Source organism: Loxodonta africana, chromosome 5, assembly GCF_030014295.1.
Source record: "Loxodonta africana isolate mLoxAfr1 chromosome 5, mLoxAfr1.hap2, whole genome shotgun sequence".
Lineage (NCBI taxonomy): Eukaryota > Metazoa > Chordata > Mammalia > Proboscidea > Elephantidae > Loxodonta > Loxodonta africana.
This window is the reverse complement of record NC_087346.1, coordinates 75,834,614-75,858,873: the sequence shown is the minus strand read 5'-3', so window position 1 is coordinate 75,858,873 and position 24,260 is coordinate 75,834,614. Positions and strand designations below refer to the sequence as shown.

At 41.3% G+C, this 24,260-nt stretch overlaps 1 protein-coding gene across 1 annotated transcript in view; it reads left to right on the top strand.

The window, feature by feature from the left end:
• FRAS1 (Fraser extracellular matrix complex subunit 1) overlaps window positions 1–22,328 on the top strand; it is a 524,357-nt gene extending 502,029 nt beyond the window's left edge. The window contains exons 70-74 of the mRNA XM_064285669.1: window positions 2,433–2,549; window positions 11,086–11,252; window positions 14,553–14,758; window positions 16,297–16,443; window positions 17,625–22,328. Of these exons, the coding sequence (XP_064141739.1) occupies window positions 2,433–2,549; window positions 11,086–11,252; window positions 14,553–14,758; window positions 16,297–16,443; window positions 17,625–18,218 (1,231 nt within the window). The 3' untranslated portion in view covers window positions 18,219–22,328. The remainder of the gene's footprint in view (window positions 1–2,432; window positions 2,550–11,085; window positions 11,253–14,552; window positions 14,759–16,296; window positions 16,444–17,624) is intronic.
• Window positions 22,329–24,260: the final 1,932 nt, after the last annotated feature.

Below are 24,260 nucleotides of genomic sequence, written 5' to 3'. Positions count from 1 at the left end.
GCATCGTGGTTAAGAGCTATGGCTGCTAACCAAAAAGGTCAACAGCTTGAATATACCAGGCACTCCTTGGAGTTATGGGGCAGTTCAGCTCTGTCCTGTAGGGTCACTATGAGTTGGAATCAACTCAACGGCAATGGATTTTTGTTTTTACTCATATTATGGAGCACTGGTGGTGCAGTGGTTAAGAGCTCAGCTGCTTACCAAAATGTCAGCTGTTTGAATCCACCAACCACTCCTTGGAAACCCTATGTGGCAGTTCTGCTGTGCCCTATGGGTCACTATGAGTCAGAAACAAACTCAATGGGTTTGGTTGTTTTTTTTTTTTTGTTTATTCAGTATAAGGAGCCCTGGCAGTGTAGTGACTAAGCATTCAGCTGCTAACCTAAAGGCTGGCAGTTCAAACCCAGCAGTTGCTTCATGGGAGAAAGATGTGGCAGTCTGCTTCTGTAAAGATTATAGCCTTGGAAACCCTACGGGGCAGTTTTCCTCTGTCCTGCAGGGCACTATAAGTTGGAATTGACTCAACAGCAATGGATTTGTTTTTGTTTACTCATTTTATTCATACATGTCAGTTTTCTTATAATTCAAATGGTGTCCAACATCTCATTTACTGCTGACCCAGAGCTTTAAAGGAAGGGTGGGATCATAAAGGAATACTGGAGACATCAGATTGTCAGAGCAGGAAGGAGGTTAGAAACCAAAGCCACTGTCTTAGTTTCCTAGTGCTGTTATAGCAGAAAGACCACAAGTGGGTGGTTTTAACCAACAGAAATTTATTTTCTCACAGCTTAGAAGGCCAGAAGTCTGAATTCAGGGCATCAGCTCTAGAGGAAGGCTTTCTTTCTCTGCTGGCTCTGGGGAAAGTTCTTGTCTCTTTTCAGCTCCTGTTCCTCTGTTACTTGGCATCTGTCTTTCCCCGCTGTGCTTTCTTGGTTCTGTGCCCAATCTGCTCTTTTTATGTTTCAAAAGTGATTGGCTTAAAACACACCCTATACTGATGTGGCCTCATTAACATAACAAAGTAAACTCTATTGCCCAGTGGGATTACATCCGTAGGTATAGGGGGGTCAGTATTCCAACCCATATTTTGGGGGGACACAGTCCAATCCATAACATCCCCGAAATGTGTGAGTCTAAGAGCATACAACTGTGGCACAGGCAAGGCGAGGACTAGACTGTCTCTTGATTTCTAGCCCTGTGTCATTCCACTAAACTGACCCAAGAGTGTGTCTTAAAGTTTTATTTTTACCTTTTACCAATTTTTTGCTATGCTTTACTTATGTAAAAACAATACAAAAAATGGTCACTGAATGAACCCAGCAAGTATGAGCACTGTTCCCAGATCACTCACAACAGAGTTATAATTAAGATTTACAGCCCTGCGCTCTTCATTCAATGGGTGGCAGCCTCCCAAGGCCCTTGAAGAATCTCCCTGAAGTGTCTGGATGTCTGACTGTCTTCCAGGCAACCTGCCAGGGCTAGAGCTGCTGCCCGATGACAAGCGTGGGAACTAAAGTAGATGAGGGGCACAAAGGCTCCATACTCTCAGTGTCGCTACCTAGAGAATCCTGTCTCCCACCACAAACAGGAAAGATCCCAAGGAGTAGTCTCCTAGGAGAAGTGATACTGTTCTTCAACTTAGTAAAGGAATGAGGCTGTAGAATGGGAAAGGGGGAAAAAATACAATTTCCATTGAGTTGACCCTGACTCATGGCAACCTCATGTGTGACTTATAGAACTGTGCTTCGTAGGGAGGGTTTTGAATGGCTGTGCTCTTTTGGAAGTAGATTACCAGGCTTTTCTTCCAAGGCACCTCCGAGTGGACTCATCCCAGCAACCTTTCCCTTTGATTAGCAGCTGAGTGCTTTACCATTTGTGTCACCCAGGGACTCCAGAATTGGGGGAAGGAACCTCAAAACTGAGTGTTGTGGGAAAGTTCTCCCATTTTACTCTTAAGCAGTGTCCTGTAATCATAAGGCATTTGCTACCTCTTCTATCTGAGTGGCAGCTGCCATGAGCACATCTTAAGAGTTACAAGCTTTGACCTTTGATAGTGTATTTAACAGGGTGTCAGCCAACAAGCAACCCTAAACAGAAGTTACCAAAGACATTTCATGGAAGTCTAAAGAAATGGCAGGTTCTGTTTTGTCTTCCCCTGAGCCTTTTTGGTTTTTAGAAACCGTGTGCCTTTCTCATGAAAAAGACTCGCACAGATGGAAGTAGCTCTATTTAACACCTCTAGGTAGTCCTCTGGAGGCTAGAATAATCAGAAATGAGTTCCTGAAGATTGTGTTTGCAGACTCATAAATGAGTCCTTGGATGTGAGGCACAAATCCCATACGAAAACTGTTTAATGAAGTCACTGTGCTTCTAGATAAGTAAGGAATCTGTAAATTGTTCCTTATGACCACAGTCTGCTCTGCCTGTTTCAGGAAGGACTACTCGGGGGAGTACACAATCTACCTGATCCCTTGCACGGTGCAGCCTACACAGCCTTGGGTTGACCCAGGAGAGAAGCCTTTGGCCTGCACTGCACACGCTCCGGAAAGGTAGGGAAATTCATCAGTCCATCCCTGTGTCACACCTGAAATTGTCTGCCCTGTGCCGTGTGCTCATTCGTTCAACCAGTATTTGTTAAGATCTTATCCTGTGCTTTGCTATGGTCTAGGTATTGAGATTATAGCATTAGATTATAGCAGGGTATTAAAAGTAAAATCTCCGCTCCCAGGCAGTTTATATCCTAGGGCCTTCTTCCTAGGAGCTGATCAAAGTATGTAGAAAACACTTCTGAGAGATGGTGCTGAAAATAGAACCTTCCATGAACATTAATAGAAGAAAATGGGTTCTTTTCAGAGCTATTTGAGATCAAAGTGACAGCAGCAACCCGAAAGATTAGATGGGAATCTTAGGGGACAGTGAATTTATGTTAATGAGTGAGGAATGACCCAGAAAAAGAGGGTGAGAATGGTTGCACAGCTGGAAAAATGTAATCAATGTGACTGAATTGTACATGTAGAAACAGTTGAATTGGTGTATGTTTTGCTGTATAGATTCTTAACAACAAAATGAAGTAAAAAAAAAATTACAAAAATTTTAAAAAAGAAGACAATGTGAAATATGACTTTTAAATTAAGAGACAGAGGATTGGCCGTTGAATTTGGCATGTGGAGGCCACTGATGACCTTGACAAAGGGCATTTTCAGTGGGTGGGTGGGGATAAAAGCCTGATTAAAGTGGGTTCACGAGAAAGAAGTGAGAATGGGCGACAGCAAGGATGAACCACACATAAGAAGCTTTGCTGCAGAGATGGCAGAGAAGTGAGGCAATAACTGGAAGCAGATCAGCGGTCAAAAAAGGGTTTTATTTGTGTTTTAGGTTGGAAAATATTTCAGAATGGTTGTGTGATGGTGGAAGTAATCCAAAAGAGGGGAAGCTTTGATGATGCAGAGGAGAAAGGGAAAACTTCCAGAGCAAAGTCCTTGAGTGGGGAGCAGGGATGGACCCAGCGCCTGGATGGAAGTGTTGGCCTTAGCTAGAAGCATAGAGAGCTCATCCACTGCAAGAGGAAGGAAGGCAGAGTTTATGGATATGGGTAACGGTGGAATTAGTAGATTTGGAGGGTACGGATGACAAAGTCATCTGATTGAATCTATTTTCTCCATGAAATGAGAAGCCAGGTATTAGCTCAAAGTAAAGAACTTTGAAGTTTGAGAAGAGAAGGGAAGTAAGAAAGAGTCATCTCAGAGAGAGGAAGGTAAATTTAAGACAGGGTTATACACAGTAATATGTCAGACAGTGCTGAGGGCCCAAGGGAGTGTTCTTTTGTTTGTTAATTGGGAAATAATTGACATAAACTATACTACACATATTTAAAGTATATAATTTGTTAAATTTTGACATATGTAGCCACCCATAAAACATTACCACAATCAAGACAGTGAACATATCTATTACCTCCAAATGTTTCCTCGAGCCTCCACATAATCCCCCCTCCCACCCTGGCTCACCGTTTTCCCCAGATAACCATTAATATGCTTCCTGTCACTACAGGTTAGTTTACCTTTTCTAGAATTTCATAGAAACAGCATCGTACAGTGTGCAGTCTTTTTCTCTGTCTTCTTTCACTCAGCATAATTATTTTGAGATTTATCCAGGTTGTTGTATATAACAGTAGTTTTTCCTGTTATTACTGAGTAGCATGAGTATTGCATGGTGTGGATATACTATAATTTGTGTATCAGTTTGTCCATTGAAGGAGATTTGGGTTGTTTTTAGTTTTGGGTGATGATAAAGCTGCTATGAACATTCATATATATGTTTTTGTATGGACACATGCTTTCTATTTTCTTGTGAAAATACCTAGAAATGGAATGGCTGTATCATGGTAGATGTATGCTTAACTTTTTTAAAACACTGCCAAACTATTTTCCAAAGTGTTGGTAAATATGTAACTATGAGTGTGCACTCCCACCATCAGTGCATAAGAGTCCTGGTTCCTTTGCATCCTTATACAAGTGGTCAGGGAGTCTTGGTGTGGAGAATCGATGAGTGGGAGCAAAAGAAGAGGTGAGCTTAGAAGATAGGAGGTGGTGGTTAGAGAGAGAAGTGTTGGAAAATGAGATTTTGGGAAGTAGCACATAGTATAACTATGAAGAGTAGGTGGCTGCAGCGGGGTGCAGAATAAGCTCTTTGGAGGTGATGAAGTAAAGGAACTGAGAGGCTAGGGTATTGGATGGTTTGACTCTGGATGTTGAAATCACCAAGATTGATGGCAGGAGCAATACTAGAAAACACCGTAGTCATTCCAGTGAAGAAGGGAGGGTGACCAGGAAAATGGCAGTTAGCTACAGTAAGGAATAATAGAGAAAGTATAATCCGATGGAATATACTGGGGAATTTTTATTCCTTTATTAAATGCTTTAATCATGAAATATTTCAGATATACAGAAGACCATACATAATGGATATATGAAGTATAAAAAAACTATGAATTCACTACCCACATCAAGAAATAGGATGTTACCAATATCTTTTAAATACCCTCTGTTCCCCTATCCAATCTCATTCCCTTCTTCTTCCCCACTAAGGTAGCCACTAGCTTGGTATTTGTATTTATCATCCCATGTCTCTGTTTATGGTTTTACCTCATATTTATTTGCACATTATATTACATATTTCTGAACTTTATATAAAAATTTCATGCTGCCTGTATTCTCTCTGCAGCTTTTTTGTTGTTGTTGTTGTTGTCATTGTTCAGCGAATCATTTGATTTGTGTTGATTCATGTAGCTGCGTTTGATTTTTTGCTGAGTTAAGGTATTCATTGCAGGAATATTCCACAGTTTATTTGACCACTGTATTTGGTTTATGGAGCCCTGGTGGTGCAGTGGTTAAGAGCGTGGCTGCTAACTAAAATGTTGGCAGTTCAAATCCTCCAGCCGCCCCTTGGAAAACCTATGGGGCATTTCTAGTCTCTCCTTAGAGTTGCTATGAGTCAGCAGCAATGGGTTTGATTTGGTTTGGTTTACTTGGCTTATAATTCCAGATTTTTTCTATTACAAAGAATGTTTTTATTATATATGTCTCTTGGTGCACATGTGTAAGAAGAGTTATCTGGGGTAGGTGCTGGGGGTTTTTAAGAAGAGAGAGAGGAACAATGGCTTGAAATGGAAAAAAGGAGCAAGGATGACACCAACCACAAACCCAGTCATCCAGGCTGGGTACTATGTGAGTGTGGGAGGCTACAGGGGGAAGAGTGTCATGAGGATACTGAGGCTTCAGAGCTGAGTATCCTTACCTTCACCAGAGGGGCCTGGTGGTGCATTGGTTAAGCACTGGGCTGCAAACTGAAAGATTGGCAGTTTGAACCTACCCAGTGGCTTTTCGGAAGAAGGACCTGGTGATCTGCTCCCATAAAAATTACAGCCTTGAAAATACAATGGGGCAGTTCTGTTGTCTCTTGAGGTTGCTATGAGTCAAAAATTGACTGAAGGGCCCCTAACAACAGCAGCAACAACAGCCTTATGTTAGGGAGATCTTTACTTGTGGATTCCCCATTATTCCCTTCCCCTGGCCCTAACCTTGCATTTGGTCATCTTTGTGGCTCCAATGATATCTAGGTGCAATAGAATTGCAACACAAAAAAATCAAGACTGACTCAGGGAATTTAGACTTGATTCACAAGAATTGTGTCTCATGATTTCTTTGTGTGTATGAGGTTTGATGTACGTTGTAACCTGATAAATAGTAATCTCGGTTCCATTATTCACTCAATTTAGTCAATAAATATTTATTTAATGTCTCCTTATGTGCTAAGCAGTGTGGTAGATTCTGGCAATACCAGTATCAACAAGAAAAATCTGTTCCCCTGAGCCAAGTAAATGAACTCTTGGTGCAACTAACAGCTTTCTCAGAGTTGCCAAAGCAGGAGCAAGCCTGGCTGTGTGGCCACAAGTTCCTCCTACACCCCTGCCCACTCAGATCAACCCAGTGAGCTGATTCTGTTTTTAAAATAGAGAGTGAGAAATGGTCAGATGGATTCTACTGGAAGAGTAAAACATTTAAGTTATCCAATTTTGATTCATGTCTTCAGCAAATATACACGTCAGGAGCTTGGCTAGTGATAACAATATACTGGTGAGCAAACAGATATGGACTTTATGGAGCCTGTCGTAGGTGAAGCTGACTTTAATCAGATAATCACACATTTTAGTAAAATTTCAAACCATGATAAGAACTATGAAAGAAAAATCCAAAATGTAATGCAAACAGATGAGGAGAAGTCTGACCTAGCCTGGAAGGTAAGGGAAAAAGGGAACACTTCCTAGAGAAAGTGATGTTTGATTCCCCAGTTGAGATCTAAAGGAAAAGTAAGAGTTAAACAAAGGAGAGTGGACACAGTAGGAGAGAATGTTCTGGCAGAATGTACAACAAGGTCAAATCCAGAAAACTTTAAATTCATTACTAAAAAAACAAACAAACCAAACCTGTTGCCATCGAGTCCATTCTGACATATAGTGACCATATAGAACAGAGTGGAACTGCCCCATAGGGTTTCCAAGGAGCAGCCATAGCTCTTAACCACTGTACCACCAGGGCTCCAATTCATTACTACTAGTCTCAAGTAAATCTTTAGGACTTCCCAGTAAAGCACAATGTTTCCCTAATCCATTTACTCTCTCAGTCTTCAAAACTATTACATTCCTTCCTCCCCTCAAAATGCTACATTTCCCTGTCCTCATCCTTGGCTCATTACCGTGTATCCTGGTTTACTGAGAAAACAGAAGAAATCAGAAGAGAACTGACATAAACTTCTACCATCATATCTTTCCACCTAACGCATCAATAAGGAGTCCTGATGGTACGGTGGTTAAGTGCTCAGCTGCTGACCAGAAGGTTGGTGGTTTAAACCCACCAACTGCTCTGCAGGAGACAGCTGTGGCAGCCTGCTTCCGTAAAGATTACAGCCTTGGAAACCACATGGGGCTGTCTGCTCTGTTGTGGAGGGTTGCCGTAAGTCAGAATCTACTCAATGGCAACAGGTTTAGGTTTTGTAATGCGTTAGTGCGTATATACCTGTTAGTATAAGTGAGTGGTCTGCATTCCTATCCAAAGCCAGCCCCCCTCTTGTGCACTAGAACCTATACCCTCCTGCCCACTAAAAAACATTTCACAAGCAATTCTCCCCTCTCTGAATCACTCCATTCACCATTTTTTTAAAAAATGCTATAATTTCTCCCATCTAAAAAAAAAAAACCTTTCTTGGCTCCATTTCTTCTTCCACATCCATTTTCTTCCTCCCTTTTACTTCAAAATGCCTCTAAAAAGTTGCTATATTCATTATTTCCAATTTATTTCCCTCTATCATCTCTGAATCCACTCAAATCAGGCTTCTGCTCACACCATCCAGCCCAGACTCTCTTATTAAGGTCTCCAGTGATTTCATGTTACTAGATCCAGTGGTTGTAGCTCAGTCTTCATTTTCTTGACCCTTCAGTAGCATTTAACAGTTGATCAGCCTCTCCTTCTTGGAATGCTTTCTTCACTTGGCTGGGGCATTGTGCTTTGTAAGTTTTTCTCCTACCTCACTGGCTTTTCATCTCTGTTGTTTTTCTGGTCCTTCTCTTTTCCGTAGACTTCAAACTAGGAGTGCCTGTCTCGTGCTTGAACAGTGTCCTCTCTATCCCTTTTCACTTGCTTAGTGATCTCATCTAGTCTCAAGACTTTAAATACAAAAGTACCTCCCCAGCCCAGGAATTACCTCTAAAATCCAGACTTCCACATCAAGTTGACTACTCAACATCTCCACCAGGCTCTCCTATCCACTTCTCAAATTTAACATGTCTGAAACTGAATTCTTCATCTTCACCAAATTCAGTCTTTCTCCAGTTTTCCCAAGTCAGTTAAAGGCAGCTCCAACTTTCAAGGTCAGTGGTCAGCAAACTATAGCCCATGATCCAATTCCAGCTGCCTACCTCATTTTGTAAATAAAGTTTTATTTTGGAACATGGCCCCACCCATTCATTTACATATTGACTGTGGTTGCTTTCATGCTACAACACATTGAATAATTGCAGCAGACCATATGGCCTGCAAGTCTGAAATGTTTACTGTCTGGCCATTTACAGAAAAAGTTTGTGGACTCCTGCACCAAGTGCTTACACTCAAATCCTTAAAAACATTCTTGTGTCCTTTCTTATTCTGAGATTCTTCTTGGGCCCCACATCCAATCTGTCAGCAAAGCTTGTGGGCTCCCCTTTAAAATATATTAAGAATCGAAACATCCTCATCTCCTATATGGCAACTGCCCTGGTCAGATCCATTATCATCACTTGCTGGATTATTGCAATAGCCTTATAACAAGTCACCCTGCTTTAACCCTCTAGTCTGTTCTTAACACAACAAACACCACTCCCTTTTTCAAAACCCTCAAACAATTTAAACAAAACCCAAAGTCTGGGACCTGGCCCCCAGCTACCTTTCTGTCTCATCTTTCTTAACTCACTTGATTTCAGTCATCCTGGCTGGTTGGCTGTTCCTCTAACATATTGGGCACATTCTGGCACACTTACACCCCAGAACCTTTGCACCTGCTGTTTCCACTGCATGGAGAGTGTCCTCCCCAGATATCTACATGTCTTACTCGTTTACCTCCTTAAAGCCTTTCCTTGAATGTTTTCCTCTCACTGAGGCCTTTCATGACCTCCTTATTTAAAATTTCCAAATAAACTCCTCCTAGATCTCCCCTTCTCTGCCTTTTTTTTTTTTTTTTCCTTATCACCTGTTGGAAACCCTGGTGGCATAGTGGTTAAGAGCTGTAGCTGCTAACCAAAAGGTCAGCAGTTTGAATCCACCAGGCACTCCTTGGAAATTCTGTGGGGTAGTTCTGCTCTGTCCTATAGAGTTGCTATGAGTCGGAATCAACTCAACGGCAGTGGATTTGGTAACGGGTTATCACCGGTTACCTTCTAGCACACTATACATATATATATGTGTGTGTGTGTGTATATATATATATATCTTTTTTTTAACTTGTTTTGTTTACTGTCTTTCCCCATTAGAGTGTAACCTCCCTGCTTTGTACACAGATGAATTCTTATCATTAGAACACTGTCTATCATATAATAAATGCTTAATAAGTATTTGTTGAATAAATTAATTCTGAGGCAGTAGAGAATACAACAGATTTTAGAAACCTAAAGAAGGCCAGTCTGGCTAGATCCCGAATAAAAGGGGGAGAGAGTAGCAAAGGATGGGGCTGGAAAAATAGGCAAGGACTGGAGCTTGAGAGGTCATGTCAAAAATGTTGATCTTAACCCTAAAAGCCATACGAAACCACTGAAGGATTTTAAACAAATTTAAGGTTTTAAAAGATTATACTAACTCATAGCCACAGTGCACAGAATAGATTAGAAGAAACAAAAAGTGACTTCAGAGAAACAGGAGGCTTGTGGCTTTGGTGTGGCCAATAACTGGGATGAAAACACTACAAGGAAAATCAAGTTTCCAAGCGAGGAGCATGTTGAGTTTGAGGTGACCTTGAGGCACCCAAATGGAGCTAACAATTGGCACCTGAGTACACGTGTCTAGAGCTCAGAAGAGAAATCTGGATTAGAGAAGTAAATTTGAAATGACTACCATAGAGATGGCGAATGAACTAACAATCAGGCTGAAATCACCCAGGCAAAATTATAGAGTAAGAACAGTAGGAGACCTAGGACTGAGTCTTGAAGAGCCCTTACTGGCCAGAGGGAGGCAAGGAAGGAAGAGCAGATTCAAAAGCCTGAGGAAGAGGGCCAGGAGTAAGAGGCGAGACAGGAGAGTATCACCTAGCAATGACCTGAAGGATTAATAAATTTTGATCAGGTGGAAAAGGGTCAAATTCTCAGAGCATGTGGATCTAGGAAGGAATCTAACTGAAGCACCAGTCATGAATGAGCCCCTTAGCATTCAGAGAACAACTTTGGTGGCCCTCAGAATACAAGGGCTGAAAAACAAAGCAAACAAAAAACCAAAGGGACACCAGGATGAATATAATCAATGTTTCTTAAACTGTACATCTAAAAATTGTTGAATTAGCAGATGTTTTGTCATATATTTTTACCACAATTAAAAAAAAAAAAAAAAGCAAAGGGTACCAAAGGGTGGTACAAACAGTTTGCACCTGACTACTAACCAAAAGGTTGGCGGTTTGAATCCACGCAGTGGTCCCACTGAAGAAAGGCCTTGGTGATCTGTTTCTGTAAAGATTATAGCCAAGAAAACCCTGTGGAGCAGTTCTACTCTGTAACACATGGGTTCACCATGAGTTGGAATTGACTTGATGGCAACAGGTTTGGGTTTTATTGTTGTTGTTGTTTGTTTACCATTGAGTTCTAAAGGTGAGTTAGATTATTTCTGGTCAAGAGAGCAGATTAACCTCATAATGACCGAACTAATAAAGTCCCTCTCCAGCACACAGCTTTTTACTAATTAAGTATTTAGCACCTACAACAATCTTGAGAAGGGTGGGGGAGGGAGGGCAGCTGGAGTGATACGTTCGAAGTCGACCCTGCTCTCAATGAGCTCTTGTTTCTTCTGGTTTTAGATTTCTGATACCCATTGCGTTCCAGCAGACCAACCGCCCCGTGCCAGTTGTCTATTCTCTCAATACTGAATTTCAGCTCTGCAATAACGAGAAGGTGTTCCTAATGGATCCCAACACATCTGATATGTCACTGGCAGAAATGGATTACAAAGGAGCCTTCTCAAAAGGTAAGTTGCTTCCCTCATCTGCAGAAAGAGGCTCTGCCTCAACTTGAGAAGCTTTGGGATAAGTCCCTAGACCAATATTTCTGCTCATCTTTAGCTTTTGGTCAACTCCTCAGTGAAGATTCCCCCAGAATTGGTTCCAGAACAGTCAAGGTTTAACCAAGGAACAGACCCATACTCTTCCTTCATGTTGTTTGAAAATAAGATTACATACTTAGTAGAGCCTCCGGCACTATAGTGATTGGCAGGGTGACACCATGCTCATTAGAAGCAAGGATGGCGAGACCTCGTCTTGCATACCTTGGGTACATCATCAGGAGAAACCAATCACTAGAAAAGGACATCATGTTTGGTAAAGTAGCGAGTCAGAGAAAATGAGGGAAACCTTCAGTGAGGTGGATTGATACAATAGCTGCAACAGTGGGGTTAAACACATGAAAGATTGTGAAGATGGCTCAAAACCAGGCAGTTTTGTTCTGTTATATATGAGGTGTCATGAGTCGGAGCTGACTTGATGGCAGCTAACAACACTACCACCATCCTGGGAAAGTACTGGTCTGATTGGCAAGAAGACTGGAGTTTCCAACCAGATTCTAACACATAGTCTAACTTTGGGTAAATTGTTTTCTGTTTCATGTCCTCAGAGAGATAACAGTACCACGCCCACTGCCTCCCAGCCTCAAAGGGATGCTGAACACATGTGTACTTTCCATTATACTTTCTCTTCTTGAAATGGTCCCTCTGCGGTTTCCCCACCCCAAATGTGGTTCTCTTAACTTCAAAAAGCTAGCTCCTTCTTGCCATTCAGCCCTCTACCTAAGTGTTACCTGCTCATAAAGGGTTACCCTGACTATACCAGACAATCTAACATAGGCCTCCATATTGTTTGCCTTCATAACACTCTGTTCATTTCTTATAGTACTTATCACAATTTTTAATATTATGTAATATACACATATATATTTGATTTATTGCATATCTTCACCACTAGATTTTAAGTTCTATGGGATTTTCATCAAATATCAGATTTATACCCTATACCACCAGTGCCTAAGTACACAATAAATTATTTGTTAAAAGAATAAATGAATTAATCAGCTGCCCTCCTTTACCCTCTCAGTTACTCCTTCTGTCTTTTATTGCATTTAATCTCTTCATACCTGAGTCTTTTCTCTTATCCTTACAACTCACTCAAGCCTTGTCCATCATGGGATAAAACCTTCCCTTGGCTCCCCTCTCTCAAGCGTCAGCCCAATTTCTCATTTTTCCTTCTCTGACAAACTTCCTAAAGAAGTGCTGTCTCCATGGCTGCTCTGCACAGTCACTCCTCTGTCTGTCTCTAAACTCTATTTTATTGATGGCACTAAATCCATGAGTTTTGACATTCTTCTGTTCAGTGTCCTCACCTCACACTGTCTTGCCTCTTTGACTACTTCTTCTCATTCTTCAGTCCTAGGTCCCTGTCTTCTACTCCTTCCATGTTGCTTAGCTCTGTTCCGTTCTCATTCTCAGTGCTACCTCTGGTCAGTCTCCTCCATCCCCATGGCTTTGACTATCCCTTTACTTGGAACTTTCTAAACTTCTACTACCCCTCAGCCATTTCATAAAATCTGACCTCATGCTTAATCATTCATTTATTTCCAAATGTCTACTGAACCTCTTCGAGTAGAGATGTCTTTCAGACACCTTGAGATGTCAAGGACGGGACTTAATATCATCTTCTAAACGTTCTCATCTTCCTACATCCACTACCTCATTGACTGTGTAACCATCCTCCCAGGTACCGCTGCCAAAAACCTCAACTCCTTCTTTGCCTCCCACATCCCATCTATCATTAAGATGAATGGAATCTTGCTCCTAGACATTTCTTGAATTCATCTCCTTGCCTCACAGATATTTTTAGGTTTGTTTTTTTTTTTTTATTATTTCCAACTATGAGCCCTGGTAGTGCAGTGGTTACACGTTCAGCTGCTAACCAAAAGGTCAGCAGTTTGAATCCACCAGCTGCTCCTTGGAAACCCTACGGGCAATTCTGCTCTGTCCTGTAGTTTCTCTATGAGTCAGAATCAATTTGGCAGCCATGGGTTTGGGTTTTTTCCCACTGCAGTATTAAAGTAGCCCCATACATGGTCTCTGTGACTCTAGTCTCTTTGACTTCAGTCCTTTCTCCATGTTTCCAAAGCTCAGGTGTGTTGATATTACACCTGCTTTAAAACTTCCAGTGTTCATCATCACTTACATACTCAGAACTACAGTCCTCGGCTTGACAAGCCTGTCCTTCCAGGAGCCTCTCATGGGAGAGCTTCTACACACCCTTCTCCAATCACACTGATTTACTCAGTGCCACATGGTGGGGGCACAAGCATTAGCTTTAAAGTCAGAGGGTTTGTTATCGAATCCTTCTTTTACCCTGTCATAGCTGTGAAACTTGAACACGTTATTTAAAATGAGAATAATAATCAACCCCATTTGGGTTCTTGGGAGGATTAAATAAGATAGTGTAGGTAAAGGTCTTGATGTCACTACAGAAACAGTGGCCACACGAGGACCCAGTACTCTTCTGCCATCGCAAATTTTGTACATGTACATTCTTCTGCCCAGAATGTTCTTCTGTGCCTCTCCCTCCCACCCCAAATGCTCTGACTGATGCCTGCTCATGTTCCACAATCTTATGCAAATATCATGACCTTTAACCCTTCTGTACTTCTCACCAGGCAGATTTTTGTGCTCAACTTTGTGTTATTTAACATTATGTACCTCCCTCTATCATGGAACTTAACAGTATAGTGTCACGGTGATTAAGGATGTTAATTTTGGAGCCAGCGTACCTTGACTTTGAATTCCATCCTTACCACTTACTAGTTTTGCTATTTCAGCAAAGCACTTAACCCCTTGGTGCTTCTGTTTCCTCATCTGTATAATTGTGAGAAAGACATGAGTTTATTACATGTGAAAAACTTAGTACAGTACTGGCAAATTGTATGAGTCTGATAAATGTTCACTGTTTTTATCAGTTGCTTTGCTTTTATTTCTGTCCTCTCAACTCCATCTTACTCATCTTTGCATCCTTTGCATGTAACAGAGTACTTGGTATAACTTAAATGTTTATTAATGTTCACTGAATGGAAGATGCAATGACTGAATGAATGACTGTTTTAAGGGCACGTGGAATCATAGAATTCTTCATGGGAAGGTGCTTTTCACCGTAAAGGGACATGTTAAAGCCTTTCTACCCTTACCATTTTTTTTTTTTTTCCTTTCGTCTTATAGTCTGACCTAATTATTGCCTCTCTGTCTTTTAAGGTCAAATCCTTTATGGCCGAGTACTTTGGAATCCAGAACAAAACCTCAATTCTGCTTACAAACTCCAACTGGAGAAAGTCTATCTTTGTACTGGCAAGGATGGCTATGTGCCTTTCTTTGATCCCACGGGAACAATCTACAATGAAGGGCCACAGTATGGATGCATTCAGCCTAACAAACACCTGAAACACAGATTCCTGCTGCTGGTATGCTAGCTGTTGGTGTTCAAGGGCTGACGCTTCAGGCTTGGTAGATTTCCTCAGCAACGAATTCTGCCTAAAGCAGATAAAGCATTTTTGATGGTTCTCTCTTACTCTTCCTTTTTTTGTTTGGTTTGTTTCTCTCTGATCAACTAAATTCTAGTACGTATTACCGAATGTGGGATCACATGGGTAGCAAAACAAGCTATCACTGATGCCCTAGGAAAGAAAGGGAGTCCCTGGGTGGTGCCAATGGCTAACACGCTTGGCTGCTAACTGAAAAGTTAGATTCAAGTCCACCTGGAGGCACCTCAGATGAAAGGCTTGGTGATCTACTTCTGAAGAATCAGACATTGAAAGTCCTTTGAAGCAAAGTTCTACCCTGACACATAGGAAGGGGTTGCTATAAGTCAGAGTCAACTTGACAGTAACTGTCTAGGAAGAAAATAATCTAAGCCAGTGTTTCTAAAAGTATGGTCCAGAGACCCCGAATGTTCCCAAGACTCTTTTACAGAGTCCACAGATCAGAACTACTTATATAATAATATTAAGACAGTGTTTGCCTTTTTCACTCATTCCCTTGTAAGTGTAGACAGTATCAAAAGTTTATTGACATAGTTTCAGATTCCACGTTGTAACTAATCTTTTAAAAACTGCCATTTATCGAGTTTTGATATAATATAAAAAATAATATTTATAATTATCTAAAAAAGTTATGATATCCCTCCCTTTTTTAAACAGGATGGCTGTGTGAGGCCTGACTTTCTTTATATACATCAACCAAAACAACATATTACGCACAACTGATTAAATGCAGAAGCAGTTATGAGAATCCAGTTCTTTTCCGGAGATTTGTAAAAATGTAAAACAATACCACCTTTTTTTGGAGAGGAGGAGGTGAATATAGGTATTTTCATTAAAAAAATAGGTTACTTATGCTAACAATTTTTAAACGAATTAATATTTTTTAACATCTCAGTTTTAATTTTTAATACAGTAAGTATTGACAGACATAAACAAAAGCTTTTTAGGGTCCTTGATTTTTAAATATGCAAGTGGTGCTGGGAGTCCCTGGGTAGTACAAATGGTTAGCATGCTCAGCTGCTAACCGAAATGTCAGCTCCAGCTCACCCAGAGGTGCCCCAAAAGAAAGGCCTGGTGATCTCCTTCCAAAAAATCAGCTGTTGAGAACCCTATGGAGCACAGTTCTACTCTGACACATGTGAGGTCACCATGAGTGGGAATCGACCCTGCAGCAACTAGTTAAAGGGTCCCGAGACCGAAAAGTTTGAGAATGGTAGGTTTAGGCTATCCAACTCTTGGTCTTTTGAGACCGCGGAAGCCACCAAGTGACCCACCCGCCATGAAGAGGGCAGTGGTTGCCCATTTTACAGATTTACAGGGAGGGCTCTGCAACACATAACTCCCCTGACCCAACCTGAAGCAGGAGTGGAGAGGACCTCTCTCCTCTCACAACTGCCACCATCCAGTTAAGGGGCTCCATCATTCTAAATCTTGCATCTCTTTTTTCCCTGAAATTCCAGGACCGCAGTCAGCCAGAGGTAACTGATAAATACTTCCATGATGTGCCTTTTGAGGCCCACTTTGCTTCTGAGTTGCCTGATTTCCATGTGATCAGCAGCATGCCAGGAGTGGATGGATTTACTCTAAAAGTAGATGCGCTCTACAAGGTGAGTTTGGTCAGAAGAATAGAAGCAGAGGGCCAAGTCCACTTTCAAGGTTGCAAAAAGGATTTCTACATCATCTCTGGACTGTCTGTTTCTTTTTACAGTATTCTTGCTGGCAGGTCTTTTTTGTTATTATTAAGTTCGTCATACACCCAAAATTTTCCCTGTCTATTCCCAACTGACCAAAGCAATGATAAAATTCTTTAATCTGAATATAGTCACTTATCACTGTGGTCATCAGGACTACATATGGTATACAATTTAGAATGGCACAGTATTTGATCAGCAATAAAACCTTAAGCCCCGGGGATAAATATGAATGTCTAAGGTTTAGTTCCATTGTGTTTCTGTCTTCAAATAGTAATCCATGACTCTGGATTTCAGAACTATTATTATTCCTGAGAGATGTTAATGTACTCGACTGTTAACCGGAAGGTCAGAGGTTAAAGTCCAGCGAGAGGCATCTCGAAAGAGAGGCCTGGTGACCTATTCTGAAAAATCAGTCATTGAAATCCCTATGCAGTACAATTCTACTCTACTCAGAATTGACTCAATGGAAACTGGTTGTTTAACTTTTATTTTATTTTTATTATTAGGATGTTGTTTCAAAACCATGGAGAGTTCCAATGGGGTCAAATGAGAGGGAAATAAAATAATGACATGACTTCTGAGGGGATATTCAGGCAGTTTTTGTCAAGTGTCTGACTGTTATATTCAGGGTAGGTGTTTGGTAAATATTTGTTGGATAACTCTATTTTAGCTGAAGTCCATCAGTAAATAGTAAATTACTGTAACAGATGAAAGTCACTGGGAATAATTGTGGTTATTAATACTAATTTTTCACTGCTATCAATTTATCAATAAAGCCTGAAAAATCACTTTGTAAGCATTCACTTAGCTAGGGAGACCATGAAAATATTCTTAGGGCTAGTCCACGCACAGGTAGGGCAACAAAAGAATTTGAAGAGCTGGCCCAAGACCATCTACACTTAAAAATAAAATAGAACCCTTAATATTTGGCTCCATTCTCTATTTTCTTAGTAGACACCAACCATTGTTAGTCCTTTTCTTGAAACAATTTAGCTATCAAAGCATGCAGTAGCAATTGACTTTCCATTTCCTTTTGTAGAGGTGGTCTGGACAACAATGACATGTCCGGTCTTCCTATTTTTCTCTTCCTGCAGGTGGAAGCAGGACACCAATGGTACCTCCAGGTGATCTACATCATTGGCCCTGACACCATCTCAGGGCCTCGGGTCCAGCGCTCTCTCACAACCCTTCTGAGGCGCAACCGAAGGGACTTGGTGGACCCCAGTGGCCAACTGACCCTTGACGATTCCCTTATCTATGACAATGAAGGAGACCAAGTCAAGAATGGCACCAATATGAAGTCCCTGAATCTGGAGATGCAAGAGCCAGTTGTTGCTGCTTCTCTGACCCAAACTGGGGCGTCCATTGGCAGCGCCCTTGCTGCTATCATGCTTCTGCTTCTGGTGTTTTTGGTGGCATGTTTCATCACCAGGAAATGCCAGAAACAGAGGAAGAAACCAACCAGAAAGGACATCTTGGAGGAGTACCCTCTGAACACTAAGGTAGATGTACCCAAGAGGAACCTGGACAGGGTAGAGAAGAACGTAAACAGACAATACTGCACCGTGCGGAACGTCAACATACTAAGTGAAACCGAGGGGGCATACACGTTCAAAGGTGCTAAAGTAAAAAAATTGAATTTAGAAGTCAGAGTCCACAATAATTTACAAGACGGAACCGAAGTTTAATGGAGACCCACGTGTATTTTTTTTCTAAAATCATTTTTATAAAACAGGAAAATGCTGGTATTTTTATAATCTTGCAGATTAAAAAGGAAAAACTAACTCTGAGTGACAGATGGCACACATCACAAGCATTAACTCACAACTGAGCTACCTCATTAAACCAAGAACCGCTGGGGCCCCCAGAGGATTCCTGTAGGGTTATTAATGTGTATCCCTTTAACATTCTTAAACAGCTACAAATTGCTCTTTCTGGAAGGCTAATCTTATAAAACAAGTATTTTAGGTATTAGATTGGAAGTTAGACAATTAGTTTAGCCCATGGAGTTCAGAGAATTGGGGAACATACAGTGGCAGATCTCAGCATTTCAGAGAGAGTGTGTGGGGTACAGGGCCTTTGGTCTCCCCACTCCACCACTAACTTTCTCCTACTTGGCTTTTCCTGGGCCTGTGGAAAGCAGTGTTTGAATTGCTTAAACCCAGATTCTTGGTCTGACGTACTCTGGACATGTTACCAGGAGGGACCAGTCCCTGAAGAAGGACATCATGCTTGGTAAAGTAGAGGGTCAGCAAAAAAGAGGAAGATCCTCAATGAGATGGATTGACACAGTGTCTGCAACAATGGGCTCAAACGTAACAACAATTTTGAGGATGGCACAGAACCGGGCAGTGTTTTGTTCTGTTGAACAAAGGGTCACTATGAGTTGGAACCGACTGATCCGTGCCTAACAACAACTACAACAAGACTCCATTAACAATTTCTGCTAATCAGCACAGCTATATACTTGCTCCTTGGTTCTACTTGAGGAACTACTGCTTAAAAAAACCACTAATTCTTTTATTTTCAAGTACTTTTCGCCTGGGGGTTTCCAAAGTGCTTTAGCCTAGAGCACTTCTCTACAAATCACAGATCACGTGAGAAACCTCTGGGCCTTTCCTGTCAGATATCAGGCACAGAGGAACCCTTCTTACAGAGAAGGAGACTGCAACCCAGGGAAATGAGGAGCCTGGCGAGATTCTCAGAGCTGATTAGTGACATGCTGTAGGCCCAAGGAGATGTCCTTGTTTCCGACTGGCTTACTTATTGCCATGGATGATAAAAAAAAAAACAAAAAAAACACTCTCCTGCTACTCCAGGCTTTGTCCCAATCTAATGATAAACAAACCCATGTGCTTTGCTAGCTGTGGGTTGTTTTTCTTGTTTTTGTTTTTTAATTTTACTAATGTTTCAGGAAACTAAGTGTCCCATTGGAATAAAGCAAATTAGGAGACAGTCCAGGTCAGTCTCAAGTCAGAGTGGATGGAAGCCTAGTGTTCCCCTTGATGTTGTCACACAGCAGATAGCCACTATTCCTTTTGCAGAATTTCAGGGATTTCTCTTTCGGGGGGCTCATTCCTGGTAGCTCAGGCACTTGACTTGACTTTACCATATCAGCACGTGACGAGGCCATAAACACATGGCTTTTAAATAATTTAGTATTCAAATATCAGCTGAACTCTTTTGGATGTAGGGTGCATACAACTTGCATTTTTGTTTCTTTTCTGTTTCTGTCGTACTGGCAGAAACAGACGCATGCACGTCACGTTGTTTTGAACCAGAGGCACAATTCCATTATTCAGGAGTAAAAGACATGTACTCTCTTCCCGATGCACGGCACACCATGATCACTGCGGAAATAACAGAACACTCACATTCTATAGTATTTGTATTTGAATGCTAAGGTCTTTGACAGCATTCCAGACTGGTACTAAAAGCTGAAAAGAAGGACCTGTGAAAGGCTTTAGGCGGCTCTAACAGACTCTGAGCTCCTTGAAAGTAGGGCCTGTGTGGGCGCACCTCTGATTCTTCCACAGTGCCTTGCACATAACAAGCACTCCAGAACTGTGTGTTAAGTGAACCAATGGGCAGTGTAACGGCATGACTGGTAGAAGAAGACATTTAGGAAAGGGGGTTAGAGTGTATGGTGGTAATATCACAAGGGCAAATAGAGAAAAAAACTACGATTATCTCTTCTATTTGGATTATGAAATAATCTTCTACTTGGAACAAAGAAACACCAATTAGAAGATTATTCATAGGTATCGAATCTGGCAGTGGCCTTAAAGAGGGATGAACTGAGAAGTCATAATAATGTTTTAGCAGGAGATGAGACTGTGAGTCGGCACCATGAGCAGACTTGGAGGAAAGTCTGACTTTGCATTCTGAGATGCCAGTAAAGTTTTCAGGAGAGGGTGGATTGAAGTGAGCCCAGAGCTCACCTGGGGGTTTTCAAAATGCTTTAGACTAGAGCACTTCTCTACAAATCACAAATCATGTGAGAAACCTCTGGGCCTTTCCTGTCAGATATCAGGCACAGAGGAACCCTTCTTACAGAGAAGGAGACTGCAACCCAGGGAAAAGAGGGTCCTGGTGAGATTCTCAGAGCTGAGTAGTGACATACCCTAGGCCCAGGGATATGTCCTTATTTCTGACTGGTTTACATATTTCTAAAACTTGTGCCTGGTCAGTGCTACTTAAGACCAGCTTGGGCAGTTCAGGGCCAGACGTCTGTGTCTGCTCATAGACATCTAGAATCCGGCTGGAGAGCTCATCAGCCAGACAGGAGTATTCCCCAGAACAACCTAGAAGGTTACTGCTGGTTCTTCCAGAACAGGGAACTGATCCTTTGTGGAGCAGCTTTTGATTTGGCACATTATTTATAACCTCCTCTAGGCTTGGAGCCCTTGGCAGCACAGTGGTTAAGAGCTTGGCCACCCACCAAAAGGTTGTCAGTTCAAATCCACCAGCCACTTCCTTGGAAACCCTCTGGGGCAGTTCTGTCCTATAGGGTCTCTATGAATCAACTCGATGGCAATGGGTGTGGTTTTTTGGGGGTTTTAGTACCAGAATGCTTACACGCTAAAACAACAACTTTCCATTTGTGCAAATATTCTTCTTACATTACTTCCATTACTAGCAAATAGGACCGTGCATAGAAAGAGGGCAAACTGGTAGCCAAATGCAGCCAGTGTGGCAGGGAATGCTGAGTACTCCTAGCAGCCTCTATGTACGAGGTCTGAAATGACCAGGGCAACACCCTGTGATGACCTCGTGATAGGAAACTGCTTGAAAGGAAAGCCCTTGGAATATTCCTGCCTCTTTTTCTGCCCTTCCCCCACTACATACACTTTATGGAATGCCAGTACTTCTACAATGGATGCACACTTTATTAAATGGAAAGTGCTAAGAAATGTGGAGCTGAGACTTATTCCTTTGATGGAGAATTGTTCATTTATGGTTTATATTTCACATTCCCATGCCCCAATTTGGTGACTGATATGGGATTGTATTTCAGTCAAAACTCAGCTTTCAACCTCTGAGTTGTTCACTAATGCCTTGTGTGTGTTTTACTAATCTTTTACTCCACGCAGTCAGTAGAGACGGAACAAAAAACCCGTAGGGGTTGCCATTTGCTATTACATGCTCGCTTTGAAGGTTAAAAGAATGATCTGTACCTTGCTTTCCTTTTATTGTGCTCCAGGCCTCCTGGAGGACACCTGCAGATTCCTGTTGTTGGATGGGGGAAATAGTGTTGGGACGTGTTTGCACAGTCTTACGATATTCAGTCTCAGTGTCCTGTAGGTATTTGTTATTTTTGGATACTACACACCTGCTCAGATTGAGTAAAACATTTGTGGTGCTGTCGACCTGATTTCTTGACTCTTGAATGATTTTTGTATTTCCAATACCAATTTGTGTGTTATGAATTTCTGATTTCTCCAATAGCATATGCCACTATATAAATTTGTATTAATAAATGACAGTCTGGTTACTTTTTTTTTGCTATATTCTTTTTTATTTTCTCACTGACATAGACAAGTTTAAGAAAGCAAAATCATTCTGATATTTGAGGTAAACTTTTGTGGAGAAAAAATGGCTAATAAGGTTTATTCTGAGGTACATATTAACTGTGCTAAGAGTAGGATGCTGAAAAAATTACATATCCCCAAATCACTATAGTTGTTCTTTCGTGATCAGTTGAAAACCAAGGACAAAGAAGATTAATTAAAATGTCCATGTGAATACAATAGGATGATTATTTACACTAAAGTCATTACCATCAAATCTTTTTAAGATATTTGATATAGTAAGGATGACTGTCCTTTAATGCACATCTGAAGAATTGTAAGCATCCATAACTTACCCTGGAGATGACCAAAGGCCCGAACAGGAGTTTATTGGCATGTGAAGGGAAAAATGGCAGTCAGAATGGAACTGAGCCCCAGGCAGTCTCAGCATTCTGCAAGCCTGTGCATTTGTGTGCCTTTCCCCTCTGTGAACTGATTTTTTAAAAATTACAAAATCCTGCCGATGACAGTAACAAGCAGGACTCTATTGGCACCAACTCATGGCACATTTGCAAGCTCAGCAAGACTTGAGAAAGCATGTTTTCATAAAACCTGGAGAAGGGATGCCACAACCAAGCTTGAGAATCTCTGACACTCTGCCAGAGACTTAATGTAAACTGCACTTCCTCAGTTTCCTACAATCGTCCGCTGCTGAAAAGCAGGCTCTAAACCCTACAGTGTGTTGTTTCTGTAGGGCCCAAGGAGAAACTATCAGGAACAATTCTATGAATTGTTGGGATTAGCTATGAAGATACTTCCCGAGATCTGAAATTTCTTGGTCACAAAATTTAGGAGTCTTGGAGGATAAGTGGCAGAAAATGAGTTCTCATTCAGATTTTGGAATATCTCAGAGACTAGGGTTTTAAAGAAACATAGTGGGGAGGGGTGGAGAGAAGGAAAATATATTGGGAATAACTTATCAGTTTCAACCACCTGATATTGCTGATTCTGTAGGTTAAAAATACCCCAATATCAAATGGATAAATTATGGTACATACGCACAATGGAATACAACAATAAAGAACAATGATGAATCCATGAAATAGCTCACAACATGGATGAATCTGGAGGACAGTGTGCTGAGTGAAATAAGTCAATCACAAAAGGACAAATAACATATGAGACCAGTACTATAAAAACTCAAGAAAAGGTTTACATGCAGAAAGAAACAATCTTTGATGGTTAAGAGGGAAGGGAGGGTTGAGGAGGGGAAATCATTAACTAGATAGTAGATAAGTGTTAACATTGGTGAAGGGAAAGATAGTATACAATATAGGGGTAGTCAGCACTATTTGACCAAGAAAAATTCAGAGAAGCTTCATAGACATGTCCTGAGGGACTGAGTTACAGGGTCTGAGGACTGGGGACCATGGTTGCAGGAGTCATCTAGGTCAATTGGCATAACATAGTTCATAACGATAATGTTCTACATCCTGCTTTGGTGAGTAGTATCTGGGGTCTTAAAAGCTTGTGAGCAGCTATCTAAGATACATCTACTGGTCCCTTTCTGTGTGGAGCAAAGGAGAACAAAACCAAAGACACAAGAGAAATATTAGTCCAAAGGACTAATACATCACAAGTACCACAGCCTCCAACAACCTCAGCCCAGAAGAACTAGATGGTGCCTGGCTACCAACAACTGCTCTGACAGAGCAGGAGAAAAATGTAGAACAAAACTCAAATTCACAAAAAACAAAAAAAAACAAACAGATTTACTGATCTGACAGAGACTGGAAGAACCCTTGAGACTATGCCCCTCAGACTCCCTGCTAACTCAGAACTGAAGCCAAAGATTAGACAGGCCTATAAAACAAACAATAACACACATGAGAAACATGCTTCATAGTTCAATCATGTGTACAAGACCAAAACGGCAACACCTGCCCAAAAGCAATGACAAGAAGGCAGGAAGGGACAGGAAAAATGGACGGATGAAAACAGGGAGTTGGGGTGTGGAAAAGAGTATTGACACATCTGGGGATTGTAACCTTGTGACAGAACAATTTCTGTATGAATTGTTGAATGAGAAACTAATTTGCTCTGTAAAATTTTACTAAAGCATAATTAATATATCCCAGTATCAACAGTTTTATATGGCTCAACCTAATACTAAGTTATCATAATGTGTGATAGAGATTTTGTCCCCAAATGAGCCTGAGA